The following is a 20,253-nucleotide window of genomic DNA, read 5'->3' on the forward strand; positions in this document are numbered from 1 at the left end:
GCAGGCTCCCTGCTGAGCAGAGAGACCCATGCGGGACTCGATTCCAGGACCCTGAGATCATGACCCGAGCCGAAGGCAGCGGCTTAACCCACTGAGCCACCCAGGCGCCCCTGAATGAGTAAATTCTATCCTGAGTTCCTCTTCCACGCCAGACCCCTCACCTCCACCCAAAAGAGTTCCAGGAATCTAGAAAGGTATCTTTGGAGGAGATAACATTTGCTTGAAGAATGAATGGAACTTTAATTTTTCCCTCTCTTTTTCTCTCATTTTTCCATGCCTTGTTTTAAAAATTGACGCGAAGCCATGATTCTGACCAGTGGTACTGGAATATAGGCACGAGGATAAACGCCTGAGCAGAGGCATCCAGAATGGGCCCTAGAGTGGTCTTCCTCCATCCCCCCCCCCCGACCCCCTGCCCCCACTGTCCCAGGTGGTTAGGCCAGACTTCAGGTTATCAGCATCGCTGAAGGAGGACTGGCTGTTTTGTTCAAGAAAGATGATGGTCAACTGTACTGTGAGGGTCAGCATCTGAAATTCCACATGGACTGCTTCACGGCGTGGCCTAGAGTCTCCCAGGTGTATAGCTGAAGTCTAGAGACACACTAGGTCCTTGGACTCTGGCTGTGGGGAGGCAGTCTTGGGGTAAGTGTAGAACAGGGGTTTGTAACTCGGACAGGTCCATGGAGCGGCTTCGGTTGAATGCACAATATCTTGTATGCGGATAAGAACATTTTTGTGGGTAGATTTGATCACATTTAATTAAGTCCTCAACACCTTCTCACCCCTTGTCCCCTATCCTCTCCCCTCACAAGTTAAGAAACCGTGTTGACTCTAGGGATCCTGTACTCTTTCCTAGACTAAGAATCGAGGAGAAGTGGAGGAAGGTTCTACTCTTACGGAGAGTCAAACTGTGGCTGGTTTATTGTAGATTAAATTGTACAGAAACTACTACTCCCAGAGATCTGTGCAGCAAATCCCCAGCTTACTGGTCAGGGGAAAGACCCTCCCCTAACGTGACACAAGCAAAAGCCAACAGGCAGAAGGCATTGTGGGGCGGGCCCGCTACCGGTCACCTATCAGAGGCCGGGGAGCTGATGCTTCCGGTATTCGCTCTGGGCTCCGGATCCCGCGGCAGCCGGGAGTCTTATTTTCTGTGGGCAGTAATACTGAAGGTATTTTGTTTTCGCTGCTGCCCAGCTTAGCTGGTGTGGGGAGGCTGTGTGTGGGCCGGGAGGGAGGTGGGGAGACCCGCACCTGTTGGGGAATGGGGAGGAGACCCAGGCGTGCTGAGAGGATGGGGAGAATGGGAGTAGGAGGCACGCGGGCGAAGGACTGGCGGCTGTGGACAAGCGAGGGGTGGGTTTAAATGTTTGAATATATTCCATGTGACTCATTAGTGACACTTCTGGGGATGTATCCTAAGGAAACCATTCGAAATGAAGAACATGCTTTATGCATAAAAACCTTTATCACAGCCTTATTTATCATAAGGTAAAGTTGGCTTTTTTTTTTTTTTAAGATTTTATTTATTTATCTGACAGACAGAGATCACAAGTAGGCAGAGAGGCAGGCAGAGAGACAGAGGAGGAAGCAGGCTCTGCACTGAGCAGAGAGCCGGATGCGGGGCTCGATCCCAGGACCCTGGGATCATGATCTGAGTCGAAGGCAGAGGCTTTAACCCACTGAGCCACCCAGGCGCCCCTAAAGTTGGCTTTTAAACCTTAAAACCAAGCGTCGCAACAGTGAGGAAATATACGACTTGACTTAGTGAATATTAAGTGGCTTCTAAAAATAATTTATAAAATTTAAATGGCATGGGAAAACGATATGTAATAAGTGAAAAGTCGTGATATGAAATTGTATACAGTATGAGTGAAAAAAGTTAACCAAAACTACATAGAAAAAAGCCCAGAGGGATGTAATTATAATTTTGTTCCTTTGGATGAATGTGGGGTTTTGTGTGTGTGTGTGTGAATTTACCTTTTTACCTTTCTTGTGTGTTAATTTAAAAAAGTGTAAAGAACTTGAAATTATTTTATAGTGGAAACACAACAAACAGAAAAACAAACTGGGGGTTGTGTAGCTCTGTTTAAACCAGCTGGAAGTGGTCGGGTTCACCTTAGCCCCTTGATACTCCCGTGAGTTGTCTTTAAAGATTAAAAAACAGAATTAAATGGCCACAGGCTGAGCACCAGGTTTTGGTTCTGAGCATCTCTCTAGAGAACTAATAACAGAGAGCTTTTCTTTCCCTAAAACTCCCTGAAATCTTATAGTCTGAGGTTTGAGAGGCCAACAAGTATACAGTTAGCCTCAGGCAGAATTTAAATATTTTTTAAAATGCAAGGGGCACCTGGGTGGCTCAGTGGGTTAAGCCTCTGCCTTCGCTCAGGTCATGATCTCAGGGTCCTGTTACAGAGAGCGCTGCTGTCAGGCTCTCTGCTCAGCAGGGAGCCTGCTCCACCCCCCCCCCCCCCCCCCCCCCCCCCCCCCGCTCCGTCTGCTTGTGATCTCTGTCTATCAGATAAATAAATAAAAATCTTTTTTTTTTTTTAATGCAAGATAATTGGGAAGCTTCTGAAGCCTGTTTCGACCTCTGTCTTCTTGCACTGTGATCTTTCACTGCCAGGCTGTCCACTGCTTTGGCTTTAACTGCCTATATTGTGACAGTGACTCCCAAATCCTTGACCTCTGACTGCCTAAGGTGCATTGCTACCCTATAGACATCTTAGATGAAGCAGATCTAATACAAAATTTATCACACACTGCACACTGTTCCTACCTCTGAAGCACACTCTGCCCTGTATCTCTGCTTAACAATTCCTGATTAACAATTCTGATTAACAATTCTCTGGTTCAACAATTTCCCAAGAAAAAATTTGTGTGTTGTACTTAATTCTCCTTTCTTCCTCACCACTTATATCCTTTACCTGATATCACGATGTATTCCATCTGCCTTAGAAATCTCTCTTGAATCAGGCCCTCTTTCTCTACTGAAGTAGCTACAAACTTGGCTCCCTTTCTCATTATGACATTCAGACTATTTTGTGGCCCCTTATTCAACTTACCAGGCTTCTTTCTGAGGTCTGTCCTGCTCGTTCACATGAATGTGTGCTAATGCCTCCTAATTCCTCAGCAGCTCTTTGTGATCTGGGAGATAAGGTAGGAAAGCTGTATCGATCTCAGAAAATAGAAGGCCTGAAATACCCTGCTAACACCGTAAGAACTTTTTTTAATATGTGTCGACTGTAGAGACAAAGTATTTGAACAGAAGAACAAAATGACCATAGCTGTGGTTTTTTATTTAAAAAAAGGTGATTCTGCCCTGGGCTATCTGGGTGGCTCAGTGGGTTGAGCATCCAGCTCTTGGTTTCAGCTCAGGTCATGATCTCATTCATCCTGGGATCAAGTCCACTTGAAGATTCTCTCCCTCTACACTTCCCCTCACTCTCGCATGGAAGCGTGAATGCACACACTCTTTCTCTCTCTCAGATAAATAAATCTTAAAAAAAAAAAAAAAAAAAAAAAGACGGTTCTGCCCAGTCACATAAGCATCCAGCCTCTGGGGAAGGAAGAGCCTAGCGTCCAGAGGATACCTCCTTGACTTACCCTGCTAAAAAGGGAGAGGTGATCAGGACCTGAACTAGCAGTGGAGTACAAAGGTTTGGAACGAATTTTTGTAATTTGTGTTAGGTTTTTGCCAAGTTTCTTCTTGTTACTAAGGATGAAAATACTAAAATTAATTTTTCTAAAAATCTCAGTAACATAATCATGTTTGTTCTTCCCTTATATATAAATACTTACCCTATACTACCCCTGGTCATACATACCTTCAATGACATTAGCCTGACTTGAGTGGCCTAAAACATATCACATAAATTGCCTTTGATATAACTGGCCCGTTAGGAATTTTTTCTGCCCAGGAAAATGTATCATGCATTATTTATTAATAAAAGTCTTTTAAAGTGCATAAGTAGATATTAGAGGAAAACATATATTATCTTATATAAGACCAGTGGGTTAGAGATGGCAGTTTTCTTCATTAGTAACAACAGGGGACTTACTCCTCCATTTAGCAAGCTACCACAGACCCACTTAATCTGACATCATGTGGCAGCATAATAGACCGTTCCTTCTCAGTAAACTCTACAGGCAAGGGCAAGGTTAGCAAAGAGGTATGAGAAATAAGTTGCAGATAAATTAAAAGCAAATCACCAGGCAGTTTGGTAGAGAATACATTTTTTTTTTCAAGATTTATTTATTTGAGAGAGACAGCATGAGTGGGAGGGCAGAGGGAGAGGGAGAGAGAGTCACAGGCAGACTCCCCATTGAGTGCAGAGCCCCACGTGGGGCTGGATCCCATGACCCTGAGATCACCACCCAAGCCTAAACAACGAGTTGGACACCGAACCATCTGTGCCACTCAGGTGCCGGGTAGAGACTGCATTTCTGTGCATTTAGAGTCCAAAGGCAACTTCCCAAGTTCTGTCTTTGACATATACTGCTCAGTAAAACAGGGTTGAAAAACGTCCATTGGGTTCAGCGACATAGATGCCTCTGGTGGGTTGGTGAACGCTATTTCAAGGAAATGGTATTAGGGTCACTTCGGAGTGGGTTAAGAAGAGAGTGGTGACGAGGTGCTTGACTGGTTTAGTCGGTGGAGTGCTCCATTCTTGATCTCAGGGTCTTGAGTTTAAACCGCAGGCTGGGTGTAGAGATTACTTAAAAAAAGTGGTAAAGAAGTGGACACTGCAAGTTCAGACAATTCTTTGATAATTAGTAAGATTGAACATCACTCTAAAGATTGTTTATTAACTATACTATTTTATAAATTGCCTATTGATAGACTTTGGCCATTTTAAAATTCAGGTGTTTGGTTCAAAATAGTATTTTTTTTTAAGATTTTATTTATTTATTTGAGAGAGAGAGCACAAGCAAGAGAGCAGAAACAGCAGAAGCAGCAGAGGGAGAAAGAGAAGCAGAATTCCTGCTGTGCAGGGAGCCCGATTCTGGGCTGGATCCCAGGATCCTGGGATATGACCTGAGCTGAAAGCAGTTGCTTAACCGACTGAGCCACCCAGGTGCCCCAGTGAGCTTAATGAGGTCACATTTAAATCTTTATTTCCTTCTTTCAATCACGAAAAGACTATTTGAATACATACTTATTATAAAACAATTTTTTCAAAACATACAGAAATAAGAGTCCCATCACTGCACTCCATTTTAGTTATCTATCTTGAACAGTTCTGCTGTGTATCGTTCCCAATTTTTGTCTGCATCTTTATGTAAATATATACAAGTACCCATGTTTGTTTGTTTGTTTTTTCTTCTAAAGGAAGAATATAGATGAAAGAAAACTGTTTGAATACCTTAAAAAGGAGATTCTTTTAAGACGTCTTGGATCCTGAATTGCAGTAAAAATAATCACTCTGTTGGGACGCCTGGGTGGCTCGGGTTAAGCCTCTGCCTTCGGCTCAGGTCTTGATCCCAGGGTCCTGGGATCTAGTCCTGCATTAGACCCTTGCTTAGCAGGGAGCCTGCTTCTCTCTCCGTGTCTGCCTGCTTATGTGCTCTTTCTCTTTCTGACAAATAAATAAATAAAATCTTTTAAAAAAAATCACTCTGTCAAATAACACAGTGTGTTTTAGAATTGGATTTTGGTACTTAATTTTATAAGATTTTAATGTTTATGCACATGTATGATAGTATATATAATTGTTACATAATCTATTTACAAAAAGAATTTGGGGCAGACATCCACTGTGTTGATCAACTCCATGATGAGTTGATTCATTTCAGGCTTTAAGTGCATGTTGCATATTTTATTGGCTCTCCCGAATTCACCCCAGCATCATAGCCAGCTACACCCAAAAATTGTGATTATGGTAACTTAGACACAGGATTAGTAGTCAGGGTGCAAATTTTTTATTTACTTGATTCCTTTCAGTGTCTTGAAAGTTTGAACCAAGAACTGCTACTATGGGCATTGCTATCATTTTGCCTAAATTACTGATTTTTAGTATCTTGCTTGTGATAAGGGAAGTTTGCACTAGGGGTGCCCAAAAAATACATTTTGGGTGCATAAATGGCCAAGTGTAAAAACTAGTATTCCACAGAGGCAATCATAAAATGAACCTGTGAGACAAAAGAAAAATCTGAAATTTTATTTCTATTATTAAAACAATATAGTCATCATTACATTTCAAAGGTTTGACTTTTTTTTTTTTTTTTTTTTGACAGGCAGAGATCACAAGTAGGCAGAGAGGCAGGCAGAGAGAGAGAGAGAGGAAGGAAAGCAGGCTCCCTGCTGAGCAGAGAGCCCGATGCGAGGCTCGATCCCAGGATGCTGGGATCATGACCTGAGCCGAAAGAAGAGGCTTTAACCCACTGAGCCACCCAGGCACCCCAGGTTTGACCTTATTTTGTAGGAAAAATAATTTCTCAGCAATATTGTGTCCTGGATTGTACTTGTGGTCAACAAGATAGATACTTTCAGTGCTAAAAAAGCCACTTCCTTTCAGCTGCAAGGTATTTTGGGTACCTCATTTTTATTTAACACTTTTTTTCCATCATTCTCTTTTTCATTATTATGTCTGGACTGAAAATGATTTATCAGGAATTTTGGAGATTTTCCACCTCATGAAAACTGGTGACAAGTTCACTGTCTGCCTTTAATTCATTCTCACAGCTTATAAATAATTCCCAGTTAGGATGTTTAATTAAATGACCCATGGCTAAATATAATTTAAAAACTAAAAAGTAGGGGTATCTGGCTGGCTCAGTAGGTGAAGCTTGACTCTTGATCTTGGGGTAATGAGCTCAAGCCCCTTGTTGGGTGTGGAGATTACAAAAAGTCTAAAAAAGGGGGGTCCTGGGTCAAGCATCTATCTTCAGCTCAGGTCATGATCCCAGGGTCCCTTGATAGAGACCCACATCAGGCTCCCTGCTCAGCAGGATGCCTGCTTCTCCCTCTCCCACTTCCTTGCTTCCTTCCTTCTCTGTCTGTCTCTTTCTTCAAAGAATAATTTTTTTTAAAAGTCCTAAAAAAAGGGGCGCCTGGGTGGCTCAGTGGTTAAATCCTCTGCCTTCGGCTCAGGTCATGATCCCAGGGTCCTGGGATTGAGCCCTGCATCAGGCTCTCTGCTCAGCGGGGAGCCTGCTTCCCCCTCTCTCTCTCCCTGCCTCTCTGCCTACTTGTGATCTCTGCCTGTCATATAAATAAATAAAATCTTAAAAAAAAAAAAAGTCTTAAAAAAAATAAAAGTTAAACACAGTTCCTTAATATTTTTTGTTTAATAAATACTAATGTGATGAACAGTTTTACCAAGATTAGAACTAGAATTAATTTCTATAACTGTGCATTTATTTTTATTTAAATTTCATAAACATTGGGGCACCTGGGAGACTCAGTTGGTTAAGTGTCTGACTTGATTTCAACTCAGGTCCTGATCTCATGGGTCATAGGATAGAGCCCTGTGTTTGGCTCTGTGCTCAGCAAGGAGTCTGCTTGAGGTTCTCTTTCTCCCTCTCCCTGTGCCCCTCCCCCCACACTTGTGCATACTCTCTCTCACTAAATGAATAAATCTAAAAAAAATAAATTTCATAAATGTGTTGATCAAGAAGATAATGTTTTTCTTTAAGTTACCTAACTAATGTACTTTTTTAATATTTATATTCTGCTATTCTATTTCTCAGTAAGTCAGCTATGTGAAAGTTCTTGTTTTTGTCCTGATATTAATCTGCATAGTCATTTATTATTGCAACATTTTATTACTGCAGCATGTATATATATGTATTATACATAGTGATAAGATATATGTATTCCTCAATTCACTGATAGAACCGTGAAATAGAATGTACCTGAGGCAGTTTTTGGCTTTTAAGATTTTATTTATTTATTTGAGAGAGAGACAGTGAGAGAGAACATGAGCGAGGAGGTCAGAGGGAGAAGCAGACTCCCCATGGAGCTGGGAGCTGGATGTGGGACTCGATCCCAGGACTCCAGGATCATGACCTGAGCTGAAGGCAGTCGTCCAACCAACTGAGCCACCCAGGTGCCCAGTTTTTGGCTTTTAAATAAAGAATGCTTATCATGTTTGTCTATATTTGAAAATGAATATTTATCATTTAGATAAGTTAGAATATCCAGCATGTTCTTATCACTGCCTTATTCCCATCTGACCTTACTATCTTAGATAGGTGTGGACACACCATTCGGCGGTGCTAGCATTAGGCTGTTCAGTTTTCCAAAGGCTGAAATCCAAGCCAAATAGTAGATTTGGGCTGAATATTAAGGCAAAGCCAACTTTTGGTGCATTTGAACTTGAAAGTTCACTAAAGCAACAATAAACCAGGTTCTATACATAAGATGATTCAAGGAAAGATTTTCATACTATGGCACTGATAGAGACTCTACATTATAATAATCACCCAAAATAAAGATGTTTCTTCCTCCTGGAACTACCCTAGGAAGGAAACATTTGACTGTGGCAAATTCCTACATTAATTAGTTTTTTTTTAAAGATTTTTTATTTATTTATTTGACAGAGAGAGAACACAAGTAGGCAAAGAGGCAGGCAGAGAGAGAGAGAGGAGGAAGCAGGCTCCCCGCTGAGAGCAGAGAGCCCGAGGCTGGACTCGATCCCAGGACCCTGAGATCATGACCCGAGCCAAAGGCAGCGGCTTAACCCACTGAGCCACCCAGGCGCCCCCTACATTAATTAGTTTTATAGAATGTTAAAATTATATCATGTCAATATATGATTTATTAACATCGATTGTCCTCATGATTTAAGTGATAGTAATCATGAGTTTGTCCTCATGATTTAAGTGACAATCTTTAAGACCTGGGGACTTGTGCTAATATGAATGGTTGCTTAACTTTTTTTCTTCTTTTAATCATACAAAAAATGAGAAATGCTAGTGTATGGCTTCATTAGGACTGTACGACCCAGTAGGGAAGCGAAATATCTCTTAATATATATCCCCCCCAAAAAATAAAAATAATATATATATATATATATATCCCCCATTGTGTTATTGAAGAGGCTGGATTATTTAACAGACTTAGAGAGAGCATCCAAATACAGTTCCAGAGGTTTACTGACCGTATCATAAGAGCCTAAAACAAGAAATAAAAATGCTATCAGAACACAACCCCTGGAAATACCATGACCCAATTGGAAACTCCTTTTAGGATATAATGGAAACAGAGCAATCAATCCATCTGAAAGTACTTCAGTACTTAATGACATGTGCTAGGAACCCACAGGTAAGGACTGTGAAATGCGAGGCAGTACAGGAAAGAAGAACTGGTAATTGCAGGTAATAAACTGAAGATGTCACCCGAGTGCTTTAGACTGTAAGGGCTGTAGGCGTTAGGAGGAGGAAGTATCAGCTTTAGCAGGATGACTAAGGAACACCTCTTGGAGGAGATGGTATTTAAGCAGGGCCTTCACTTCACCTGTCATTTATTATGTGTTTGGAATGCACCAGGCATTGTAACTGCGAAAATGAATAAACAGAAGTAAGACTGGAGGGATAGGTAGGTCCACACTGCGCAGGGGTTGAATGTCCATCTAAGGAATTCAGACTGTCTCCTATAGGCTGGTGCTGTCCAGCAGAACTTTCCTCACTGATGGAAATGTTCTGTTCCGCCCTGCCCAATAGGAGAGCCACTGGCCACATGTAACTGTTGACCACTTGAGAAAGGGCTAGTGTGACTGAGCAAGTGGATTTCTTAAAATTTTAATTAAATAGGGGTACCTGGGTGGCTCAGTCATTAAGCATCTGCCTTTGGCTCGGGTCATGATCCTGGGGTCTTGACATCGAGCCCCACATTGGCTCCCTGCTCTGCAAGGAGGCTGCTTCTCCCTCTCCCACTCCCCCTGCTTGTGTTCCCTCTCTCTCTCTGTCAAATAAATAAATAAAATCTTTTTTAAAAAATACAGTGAAATAACATTTTCATTCAATTTATAAAGCACACGTGGTTAGTAACTACTGTATTGAACAGCGCAGCTATAAGCAGTAGGTAACGTCTGCCAATTTTTTTAACGTCCGCCAACTTTAAAGCTGATAAACGATATACTTAAAAGGACACTTTAAGATTGGTTTTGCAGAGGATGGACTGAAGACAGACAGAGGTGGGGAAACCAAGTAGGAGGAGAGCACTGCAGTCATCTGGGTTGAGGTGACAGTGATTGATTCAGGATAGTGCTGGCAGGAGTGACAAGGACTGGATTCAGAAACAGTTCTGAGAATTAATAGGACTTGACAACTAACGAAGAATACAGGAGAGCAGTCAGATGGAGTCCTGAGTTTTTAGCCTGAGTGAATATGAGAATGGTGATACCCATTAAGGAGCCACTACTGAGAAACAAAACAAACAAAAAAAACCCACCATTTTTTTTCTTTTATGCACACGGTTTGAAATGAGTGTGGGCAGGACTAATATCAGCCTTAATGTGAAGGCTAGCAGATATCCGAATAGCACCGCAGCTCCGCAGGGAGGCCAGGAGAAGGGATGTGGGGCTGACCGTAATAAACAGGTGATCATCAAAAAAGTACAAGGGTAGGTGACATTGGAAGGAAGGGAGTGGGAAGACCTGAGTACCAAACTTCTGGACTCTATCCACATCTAAAAAAAAATTGAAAACAAGCTGAATTCCCACCTCCAGGGGAAATCATTGAGGACATTATGGCATGCCATAATGCAGCTACTTAAAAGATTGAGGGAGCAGCCCTATTTTTACTGACTTGGAAAGGTACCCGTGACTTAAAATAAATTAGTGAATAATATGTAACATATGATCCTTGCAGTAATTGTCATTTTTTGAAAACCCCTTCCCTGATTTGGAAGTAACTGCCAGTTGTGTGAGTCTTGGTGGGAGGCAGAGCCCCAGCTCCCTGTTACAGAAGCCTTTGTGGGGAAACCCTCTCCCCATCCTGGCAGCTAGAACAGGGCATGGAAGCTAGGCCTAGCCAGTGGGAGGTTCCCCCCTAGGTCCCCACTCGGGATCTTAAACAATTGCCATCAAAGAAGGGGCAGTGAAGTTAGATTCTCAGCTGCTAATGTGTGGGAGACAGAGTGATGGCCATGACTTGTTCTGCCTGGCCCCACGTGGCTCTTGCTTGTTTGCAGAGCCTAGTTCTGGAGACTTCTTTTTTTGTTTTTGTTTTTGTTTTGTTTTGCTTTAATTAGCCAGAGTGGCTTCTGTTGTTAGTACCCGGGAACTTTGACTTACACCCCACTTTTTGTATAAAGGAAAAACAGAGTGCCTGGGTGGCTCAGTGGTTAAGCATCTGCCTTCCACTCAGGTCATGATCCCAGGGTCCTGGGATGGAGCCCCGTACCAGGCTCCCTGCTTTGTGGGAAGCCTATTCTCCCTCTCCCATTCCCCCTGCTTGTGTTCTCTCTCTCTCTGTCAAAAAAAAAAAATAAATAAAATAAATAAATCTTTTTTTAAAAATAAATAAATAAATAAAAAAGAAAAGAAAAACAAACTGGGAACCTGGTTGGTTGAGTCAGTTAGGCATCTGCCTTCAGCTCAGGTCATGGTCAGGTCCTAGGATCAACCCCTGCATCCAGCACCGCACTCAGTGGGGGAAGCTGCGCAGGCTCCCTGCTGAGCTCAGAGCAAAACCAATACGACAACAATGACAATGTAGGGCTCCATCTCTCAACCCCCAGATCATGACCTGAGCCGAAATCAAGATTTGGACACTTAACTGACCGAGCTACCCAGGCACCCCTCAATTTTTTAAAAACATATTTTGTTTATTTGTTTGACAGACAGAGATCACAAGTAGGCAGAGAGGCAGACAGAGAGAGAGGAGGAAGCAGGCACCCTGCTGAGCAGAGAGCCCAATGAGGAGCTCAATCCCAATGAGGACCCTGGGATCATGACCTGAGCCGAAGGCAGAGGCTTAACCCACTGAGCCACCCAGGTGCCTCTCAGTTTTTAAATATGAAACTTTTTAAGTTGAAAGTACCATACCAAAATACCCTCAATCCTAAATTCAAGAATTATTAACATTTTGGTACATCCATTTGCTCTCTCTGCATTTCTCTATAAAATGTATGGGGTTTCAGGGCGCCTGGGTGGCTCAGTGGGTTGGGCCGCTGCCTTCGGCTCAGGTCATAATCTCAGGGTCCTGGGATCAAGTCCCGCATCGGGCTTTCTGCTCTGGCAGGGAGCCTGCTTCCTCCTCTCTCTCTCTGCCTGCCTCTCCGTCTACTTGTGATTTCTGTCAAATAAATAAATAAAATCTTAAAAAAAAAAAAATGTATGGGGTTTCATGTTTTTGTTTTTCACTAAACCATTTCAAAGCAAACTGTAGGCATCATGGCACTTTACCCCAAATACTTCAGCATCATATTTCAATGGTGAGGACATTCTCCTACAAACCCACAAGACCATGTTCACACTTAAGAAAATGAATAACTCCACAATATCTTCTATTATCCATTGCACATTCAGATTTCTCCAATTCTAAAAATACTTTATTTTAATAGAAAATTTTATTTCCGGGGCACCTGGATGGCTCAGTGGGTTAAAGCCTCTGCTTTTGGCTCAGGTCATGATCCCAGGGTCCTGGGATCGGGCTCTCTGCTCAGCGGGGAGCCTGCTTCCCCCTCTCTCCCTGCCTGCCTCTCTGCCTACTTGTGATCTCTGTCTGTCAAATAAATAATAAAAAAAATCTTTAAAAAAAAAAAAAAGAAAATTTTATTTCCTTGGGGCATGTGGGTGGCTCAGGCAGTTAAGCGTCTGCCTTTGGCTCAGGTCAGGATCCCAGGGTCCTGGGAGGGAGACCCACATTGGGCTCCTTGCTCAGCAGCAACCCTGCTTGTGCTCGTTCTCTCTCTCTCTCTCTCTCTGACAAGTAAATAAATAAAGTCTTTTAAAAAAATGTTTATTTCCTCAATGCAAAAGCCAATCAAAGTTTATGTATTGCATTTGCTTATTATGGCTCAGTAGTGTCTTTTATTTATTTTTTTAATGTTTTATTTATTTATTTGACAGAGGTCACAAATAGTTAGAGAGGCAGGCAGAGAGAGAGGGAGAGGGAAGCAGGCTCCCCACTGAGCCAAGAGTCTGATGTGGGACTTGATCCCAGGACTCTGAGATCACGACCCGAGCTGAAGGCAGCGGCTCAACCCACTGAGTTACCCAGGCGCCCCTCAGTAATGTCTTTTAATCTGTGACATTCCTTCATCCTTTTACCCCCTTGAAATATTGACTTGTGAAAGGCCTAAGCCAATTGTCTTGTAAAATGTCCTATATTTTGCATTTGTCTGATTATATTCTCCTGGTAAGTCTTTCCTTCTTGCTGATTTCAGGCAACCTGTATCCAAAAGGATGGAGTTGGGAAAAGGAAGACTTCTCAGGACGGGGCTGAATGCCTTGTATCAGGCGATCCACCCCGTCCACGGCCTTGTCTGGACTGACGGGCATCAGGTCATCCTGACTGATTTACAGCTTCACGGCGGAGAGGCCAGGTTCGGGGACTCCAAGGTCATTGCACAGTTTGAACACGTATATGGAGTGTCCTGGGCACCCCCTGGCGTGGCTGATGTGCCCGCTCTGCTCGTGGTCTGGCACAAGAATTATGTCACTGTGGGGCAGCTGTGTCCCAGCACTATGGAGAAAAGCCAGTGGCTGATGTCGCGGACCTGTGAGATTAGAGAATCACACCCCGTCCTTCCCCAGGGCTGTGTGTGGCATCCAAAGAGTGCTGTCCTGGCTGTGTTGACGGCACAGGCTGTGTCCGTCTTCCCAAGTGTCCACGGTGACATTCCCCCGGTGAAAGCGGACATCAACACCAGGGGCCTCATTCACTGTGGCTGTTGGACCCGGGATGGCCGGAGGCTGGTGGTGGCAGTTGGCAGCAGCCTGTTTTCCTACATTTGGGACAGCGCTCAGCAGACTCTGTGCAGGTGCTCCTTCTACCCGGTGTTTGATGTGGACAGCTATGTGCGCTGCATCAGGGCCACCGCCGGCTCACAGGTCGCTGTAGCCACTGAGCTTCCACTAGATAAGATTTGTGGCTTAAATGCGTCTGAAACCACGGACATCACGCCTGGTGGGGAAGACACTCGTCTGTGTGCTTCACCGGTTCCTGAAGGGGCACCCACCGGGGATCAGGGGGCCGTTGATTCCGAGACGAATTTTGAAACCTCGGGTTCTCCTGTTTCTCCTTCCTTTTCAGATCCTCTAGATCTAACTCATATACATTTCAATACCTCCAAGCTGGAGGGTAGTTCTCTTATTTGTCTAAGAAAAAAGGACTGCTTGACAGGAGCTGGCCTGGATGCCTCACATTTGGTCCTTGTGACCTTTGAGAAAGAGGTCACGCAGACCAGAAAAGTCACCATTCCCGGCATTCTGGCTCCTGATCTAATAGCATTTAATCCTAAAGCCCAGGTGGTCGCGGTGGCTTCCAATACTTACAATGTCATTTTTATCTATTCTGTCATTCCCTCGCGTGTGCCAAACACGCGGCAGATTCAATTAGAGAGAAGTGAAAAGCCAAAAGGTATATGTTTCTTGACAGATAAGTTACTATTAATTTTGGTAGGAAGACAAAAGCCCACTGATGCGGCATTTCTTCCTTCTTCAAAGACTGATCAGTATATCCTTCATTTGATCGTTAGGGAAGTAACGTTGGAAGAATTTCCAGTAACAGTGGGTGAAAACCAGAAGGGAGGCTCAACTCTCAGTACTCTGTTAAATAAAACAGACGGAAAAAAGCGAATTGAGAGTCTTTCCCCAGATTTTTGTCCCCCAAACAGAGGGCTCTTAACAGCTAATGGCAGTGGGCAAAGCGGGCGGCCCGGAAGACCCCTTATTGAAGAAATCAGAAGTCCTCCGGCCAGGCTCTGGGACGGCTCCTTTGCCCTTGACACTGTAGCTGCCCAGCCTGTTAACCGCTCATGGCCACGGCCCAGATCCGGCCCCACACCCCAGCCCGCCCTAACTCCCACACCTCCTGACTGGCCTCCAAGCAAGAACATACAAAGGGAAAAGGAAATTTCCCAGCTGTCTAAGGAAATAGAAATTTTATCTAGGACCCTGACGGAAGTGCAGCGACGTCTCTCCGAACTCACAGACCTTCTACAAAAGGAGAGGTCCTCTGCTGCGTATCCTCTCTCGCAGGATCTGCCCTATGTGCACGTGACTTATCAGGTAACTTCCCCATTGAGGGGTGCCCCTATACCCAGCGGGTACCGGCAAGAAAAACTCATTGTTGAACAAGATGGTGTTGTAGCCCAACTTCCCTGACCTGGGCGAGTTACATTACAGGCAAGTCGTTCTGCCTCTCCAGGGCGGTTGGCTGCCAGCCAGATGGGCACGCATGCCGGCATACACTGGGATTGTATCACCCGCATGGTGTAAAATAGGAACAATTGTACTCATCCTGGCCATTTACATTTAGGAAGGAAAAAAAAGAATTCTCCTTATTGTGCTGTTTCACTGTGGGGAACTTTTCCTTGTGCATTGCAGAAAGGTTAGGTTGATTTAGAAAGATTTAACGCATGTGCATTCATATCATATTATGTGAATGGAATCATATCTTATCTGTTTTTATCATGAACATTTTCTCTTCCCATTGAACTTGGCCCGGCCCCCCACCTCACCCCCGCTATAACTCACTTTAACTCACAACTTAAGGTGGCTCCCTCCGTTATTTTAGTTCCTGCTCCTATAATCTTACACACTTCTTTGTATACATAGGTCTCTAGATGCGGGGGTGGGTGGGGTGGGGGTGTGTCATTGTTTTACAAATTGGGGTCACAGTGCACTCTCTGTGCTGAGAATACGCTGTTTCTGTAGCTGGGCCCTTGGTGGACATTCAAACTGCCTTTAGCTCTTCATTTCCGTGTCATCAGTCACTCCCAGTCATGCTGTAGTAGTACCCTTATGTGTAGCTATTTGCACTCCTACTTTTATTTCTGTTGGGTTGGTTCCCAGAACTGGAAGTGCTAATTTGAAGAGTATATATGTATGTTTCTACTTTTCCGAGAGTTGCCAGATTGCCTCTCAAAGATTTTTTACTTACTGCATCATCACATGCCCCTTTTCAACCTATGAGACTGTCCTTTTCCTCACAGCCCCACCAGTCTGGTAAGTGTGAAGTGCTCTTCACTTTTATTCGTTTGTATTTCCTTTACTTTTAGTGAATTTGAGTATGTCTTTGTGGTTTTTGGCCAACTGACGATGAATTGCCCATTGCTCATTTTTTTCCTATTCAGTTACCAGTTCATAAGAGGTTTTTGTAGATTATAAAAATTCATATACACGTAATAGTCTAGATTCTCTTGCATTATTTTATTACATCAGTTTTTTTTTTTAAAGATTTTATTTATTTATTTGGCAGACAGAGGTCACAAGTAGGCAGAGAGGCAGGCAGAGAGAGAGAGAGAGAGGAGGAAGCAGGCTCCCTGCTGAGCAGAGAGCCTGCTGTGGGGCTCGATCCCAGAACTCTGGTATCATGACCTGAGCCGAAGGCAGAGGCTTTAACCCACTGAGCCACCCAGACGCCCCATTACATCAGTTTTTACACTTAAGTTTTTAATCTTTCATTAAATTTTGGTGCATGGTCCACTCAGGGTCTTGAGTTCAAAGCCCACACTGGGCATAGAGCTTACTTAAAAAATTAAGAAAAAAAAATGTGTATTTAATCCCACTGAACTTGATTTACCCCATTTGTTATCTATAAGCTTAATATACTGGGATCTATTTCTGGATTCTCCATACTACTAGAATGCTGATCTCTTTATCTAGAACATTACTGATATCATACTAATTTGATTACTGTGGACTTCTGTATCTTCATCTTAAAAGATATTTGTAGAAAGTTGGTATCAAAATCATTGATAAATAATATACAAATTATTGTTTAATATGGTCAAGAAGAGATATTTTAATTAGTTTTTTCTTTTTTTTTTTAAGATTTTATTTATTTGATAGAGACACAGCAAGAGAGAGAACATAAGCAGGGCGAGTGGGAGAGGGAGAAGCAGGCTTCCCGCTGAGCCAGGAGCCCAATGTGGGGCTCAGTCCCAGGACACGGGGATCATGACCTGAGCTGAAAGCAGCCGGCTTAATGACTGAGCCACCCGGGAGACCCTAATTAGTTTTTTCTTAAAATTACTATTGTTTGGGGGCGCTTGGATGGCTTAGTCGGTTAAGTAGCTGCCTTACTGTCCTAGCATCCTGGGATCAAACCCCATATGAGGTTCCCTACTCATCAGGGAGTCTACTTTTCCCTCCCCCTGCTCTTGTGCTCTTGCTTGCTTTCTCTCTCTCTCTCTCTCCCTCCCTCTCAAATAAAAAAAATAAAATCTTAAAAAAAAAAGTACTACTGTTTGACCAACTCAAGGATGCAGGTTTTTAAAAGAAGCAGAGAATAGTTTAAAACTGAATTAAATTTTTTTATTGTGAAAATTTTCAAACATATACTCTTTATTATGAAAAATTGTAAACATAAATAAAGACTACATAATGAAATCCTTTTAATATCTGCCATATGGATTTAACAGTTGTTAACATGTTTTGCCATAATTGCTTTTTATTTTTTAATTTCCTAAAATATTTTAGGTAAGAATGTCATGGTATTTAACCCATAAGTATTTTGAGATCTAATCCTTTTGTTGTGTTAAATAATGTAGCCAAGGGGAGCCTGGGTGGCTCAGTAGGTTAAAGCCTCTGCCTTCGGCTCAGGTCATGATCCCAAGGTCCTGGGATCAAGCCCCGCATCAGGCTCTCTGCTTAGTGGAGAGCCTGCTTCTCCCTCTCTCTCTGCCTGCCTGCCTACTTGTGATCTCTGTCTGTCAAATAAATAAATAAAATCTTAAAAAAAAAATAGTGTACCCAAAATCTCCTTATTTACAACTGGTCTAGTTACTTTTATTCTTTTTAAAGATTTTATTTATTTATTAGAGGGAAGGAAAGAGAGCAAGTGCATGCGCACTAGTGGGGACAGGAGCAGAGGGAGAGGGAGAAGCAGGCTCCCCACTGAGCAGGGAGCCCAGTGCAGGGCTGCATCCAGGACCCTGGGATCATGACCAGAGCCAAAGGCAGATGCTTAATTGACTGAGCCACCCAGGCGTCCCACAATTGGTCTAGTTATAAAGATAGTAAAAAAATACTTACACATTCTGTTCTTAAGAAATGTTAACTCTATTGCTTTTGCAATCAGTTTAACAACTTTTGTTTTTATATGTGAAGAAGTCTTACTGTGTAGGTCCTGCGGTTGAAAAAAGAGCCATGCTCCTCTGCAATGGCAAATTAAGTCTGAAGACAGTTCAGCAGACTTTCGGCCTCTCTCTCGTCGAAATGCTCCATGGTAGGTACTCAGATATTCAGATATTGGCTGAGTACTCAGGTGCTCAGAATTCAGATATTGGCTCTACCTCACAACCCTTCAGATATTGGCTCTACCATCTGTTTTGTTAAGTTTCACTGATAATGAAGATGAAGTGTACGAACCCCTTGGTGATTCACGAGACAGTTCACGAGAATCGTGCATTGTCTGCTGTATACCCAAGTCTATCATAAGGTGCCAAAACACATGGAAAATATGGGTTCTGCCCTTAAGGAACTTACAGCCTAAGTGGAAGCCCTGAAAGTACGCAGGAAAAAACTAAAGGAGTTACCAAGCAATATATAACAGCTGCAGAGGAATGACATAAAAAGGAATGACATAGGTACCTGTTGCACTAAACACAGAGATCCTAGCAGCATTACAGAATTTTTCTTAAAGGAATTGTCGTTTTAATATGCAGCACACATGGGATTAAGGGCATCCCTAAATGCCAGGAAACTGAGCCATGTTCACTCTATCAGGTGCCCAGCACGCTGGGTTTTTTATGCCTCATTCTTCTCGCGATAGACACCATGTTGAAGATGAAATCCATTTCTTTTTTCCCCTCTTTTAACATTGTAGCACCAGCATTTTCTGTTTTGACACATGGATTTGTGATATGATGTCATAATTGTCATTTGTCCTGGGTGGGGTTAATATTCTGTTCTGAGTGTACTGTATTTTACTTTGCCGTATTTCTCGTACCTTTCAGTGGTTTCCAGCGTTCAGCATCCTATGTAGCCCTAATAAAAACCTCTCTGCATATTTTACATGTGGCCCTTAGAAAGTACAGATTTTCAGAAGTGAAGTTACAAGGTCAAAGGTGAGGCACAGTAGATTTGAAAAAATTAGAATGGGTCCAGGCGTGTGGTAAGGCCACTGGCCTTGGGTTACCCCAGAACAAACCATTCAGGATTATCCGGACCATTCTAGTCTAGCCCCTCTGTGTGCTTAGGTGTCTAGAGATTGGTGTGGCTCTGAAGAATAAAGGTTCCTCCAGAGAGTAGCCGTTCCCACTTTCACATAGTTCCTGGAGAAACTGCTTAAAAACGTGTAGATAGGGACACTCCATGCACAACCCCTAACACGTGTGTGTCACATACACAATCCTGTGCGTAGCCCTGAGTGTTAAGTGCCTCATCTGGGTAAAGATGGGTGTCCCCAGCCATGCCTATGCCATCAGTACCATCAGTGCCCGCTCCTGCCGTATGACGTCACCCTCAGCAGTACTCAGTCCTTCCGTCTCCCCACTTATCTGCACGGTCATGGTCTTATAACGATCAGTTCAATAGTATCAACTACTCTCTTCTTACCCTCAAAAAAAAGTATTTGTCTTCTTTTTCTTCATAGAATAAGACGAGATATCCTAAATTGCCTGTGTGTTTATTTCACTCTGCAGACTCACACTGGATCCTTCTCTGTGCAGACAGCGAAGGCTTTATCCCGTTAACTTTCACGGCCACTCAGGAAGTAACCATCAGAGACGGCAGCGCAAAGGTCTTCACGGACCCTCTCTTAGAGCCTTAATCCTGCTCCTTCTCTCGAAGTCTTGAGAGAGTCTGACTGTCCAGAATGAGGACTCCGCTGGCTAACCCACCCATTTAGGCAGTACGGCCTGATGCTTCTTTGTGCAGTATTTGCTGCACATGAGGCCATTCAGAGGAGAGCTGTTGTCCACCGTGGACTCTCCTCAGCTGGGATTCGCACTGTCGCTCAGAGGTGAAGCCCCTGCCGTGGTTGCCTCGGCTGCTTTTCCTCCTTGTCTCCTGTACGCCGACCCCCGGGCTGCAGCTCCCTGCTGTCTAGCAGAGCTCAGTCTTTGTTAGATGGCTCAAAAAGTGGTTGTTTACGTATTCAAGACTGTGTGGTTTTGTCTAAGGTCAGGATTCC

General features: G+C 43.4%; 1 protein-coding gene across 3 annotated transcripts; it reads left to right on the top strand.

Annotated features, from left to right (window-relative positions):
* The first annotated feature begins 1,085 nt into the window (after nt 1–1,085).
* On the top strand, nt 1,086–20,216 carry WDCP (WD repeat and coiled coil containing). Of its 3 annotated transcripts, none has more exons than XM_032353173.1 (4): nt 1,086–1,172; nt 13,337–15,182; nt 18,228–18,345; nt 19,763–20,216. In XM_032353173.1, exons 2-4 carry the CDS (start codon nt 13,356–13,358, stop codon nt 19,888–19,890), a joined length of 2,073 nt encoding a protein of 690 aa, XP_032209064.1. In that variant the 5' UTR covers nt 1,086–1,172; nt 13,337–13,355; the 3' UTR covers nt 19,891–20,216. The 3 variants fall into 3 exon arrangements, with proteins under 3 accessions (XP_032209064.1, XP_032209063.1, XP_032209065.1); XM_032353172.1 differs by lacking the exon at nt 1,086–1,172 and adding an exon at nt 1,191–1,356; XM_032353174.1 differs by lacking the exon at nt 1,086–1,172 and adding an exon at nt 6,371–6,406.
* The last annotated feature ends 37 nt before the right edge of the window (nt 20,217–20,253 follow it).

The sequence above is a fragment of the Mustela erminea genome, chromosome 7 (genome assembly GCF_009829155.1).
Source record: "Mustela erminea isolate mMusErm1 chromosome 7, mMusErm1.Pri, whole genome shotgun sequence".
Lineage (NCBI taxonomy): Eukaryota > Metazoa > Chordata > Mammalia > Carnivora > Mustelidae > Mustela > Mustela erminea.

Excerpts from the sequence above, each read along its gene's own strand:
- WDCP (XM_032353172.1), top strand. The coding sequence starts at position 1,265 with ATGGGGAGGAGACCCAGGCGTGCTGAGAGGATGGGGAGAATGGGAGTA. Across the intron at positions 1,357-13,336 it reads CGGCTGTGGACAAGCGAGGG|GCAACCTGTATCCAAAAGGA; the intron begins GTGGGTTTAAAT and ends TGCTGATTTCAG. Across the intron at positions 18,346-19,762 it reads TCTCGTCGAAATGCTCCATG|ACTCACACTGGATCCTTCTC; the intron begins GTAGGTACTCAG and ends TTCACTCTGCAG.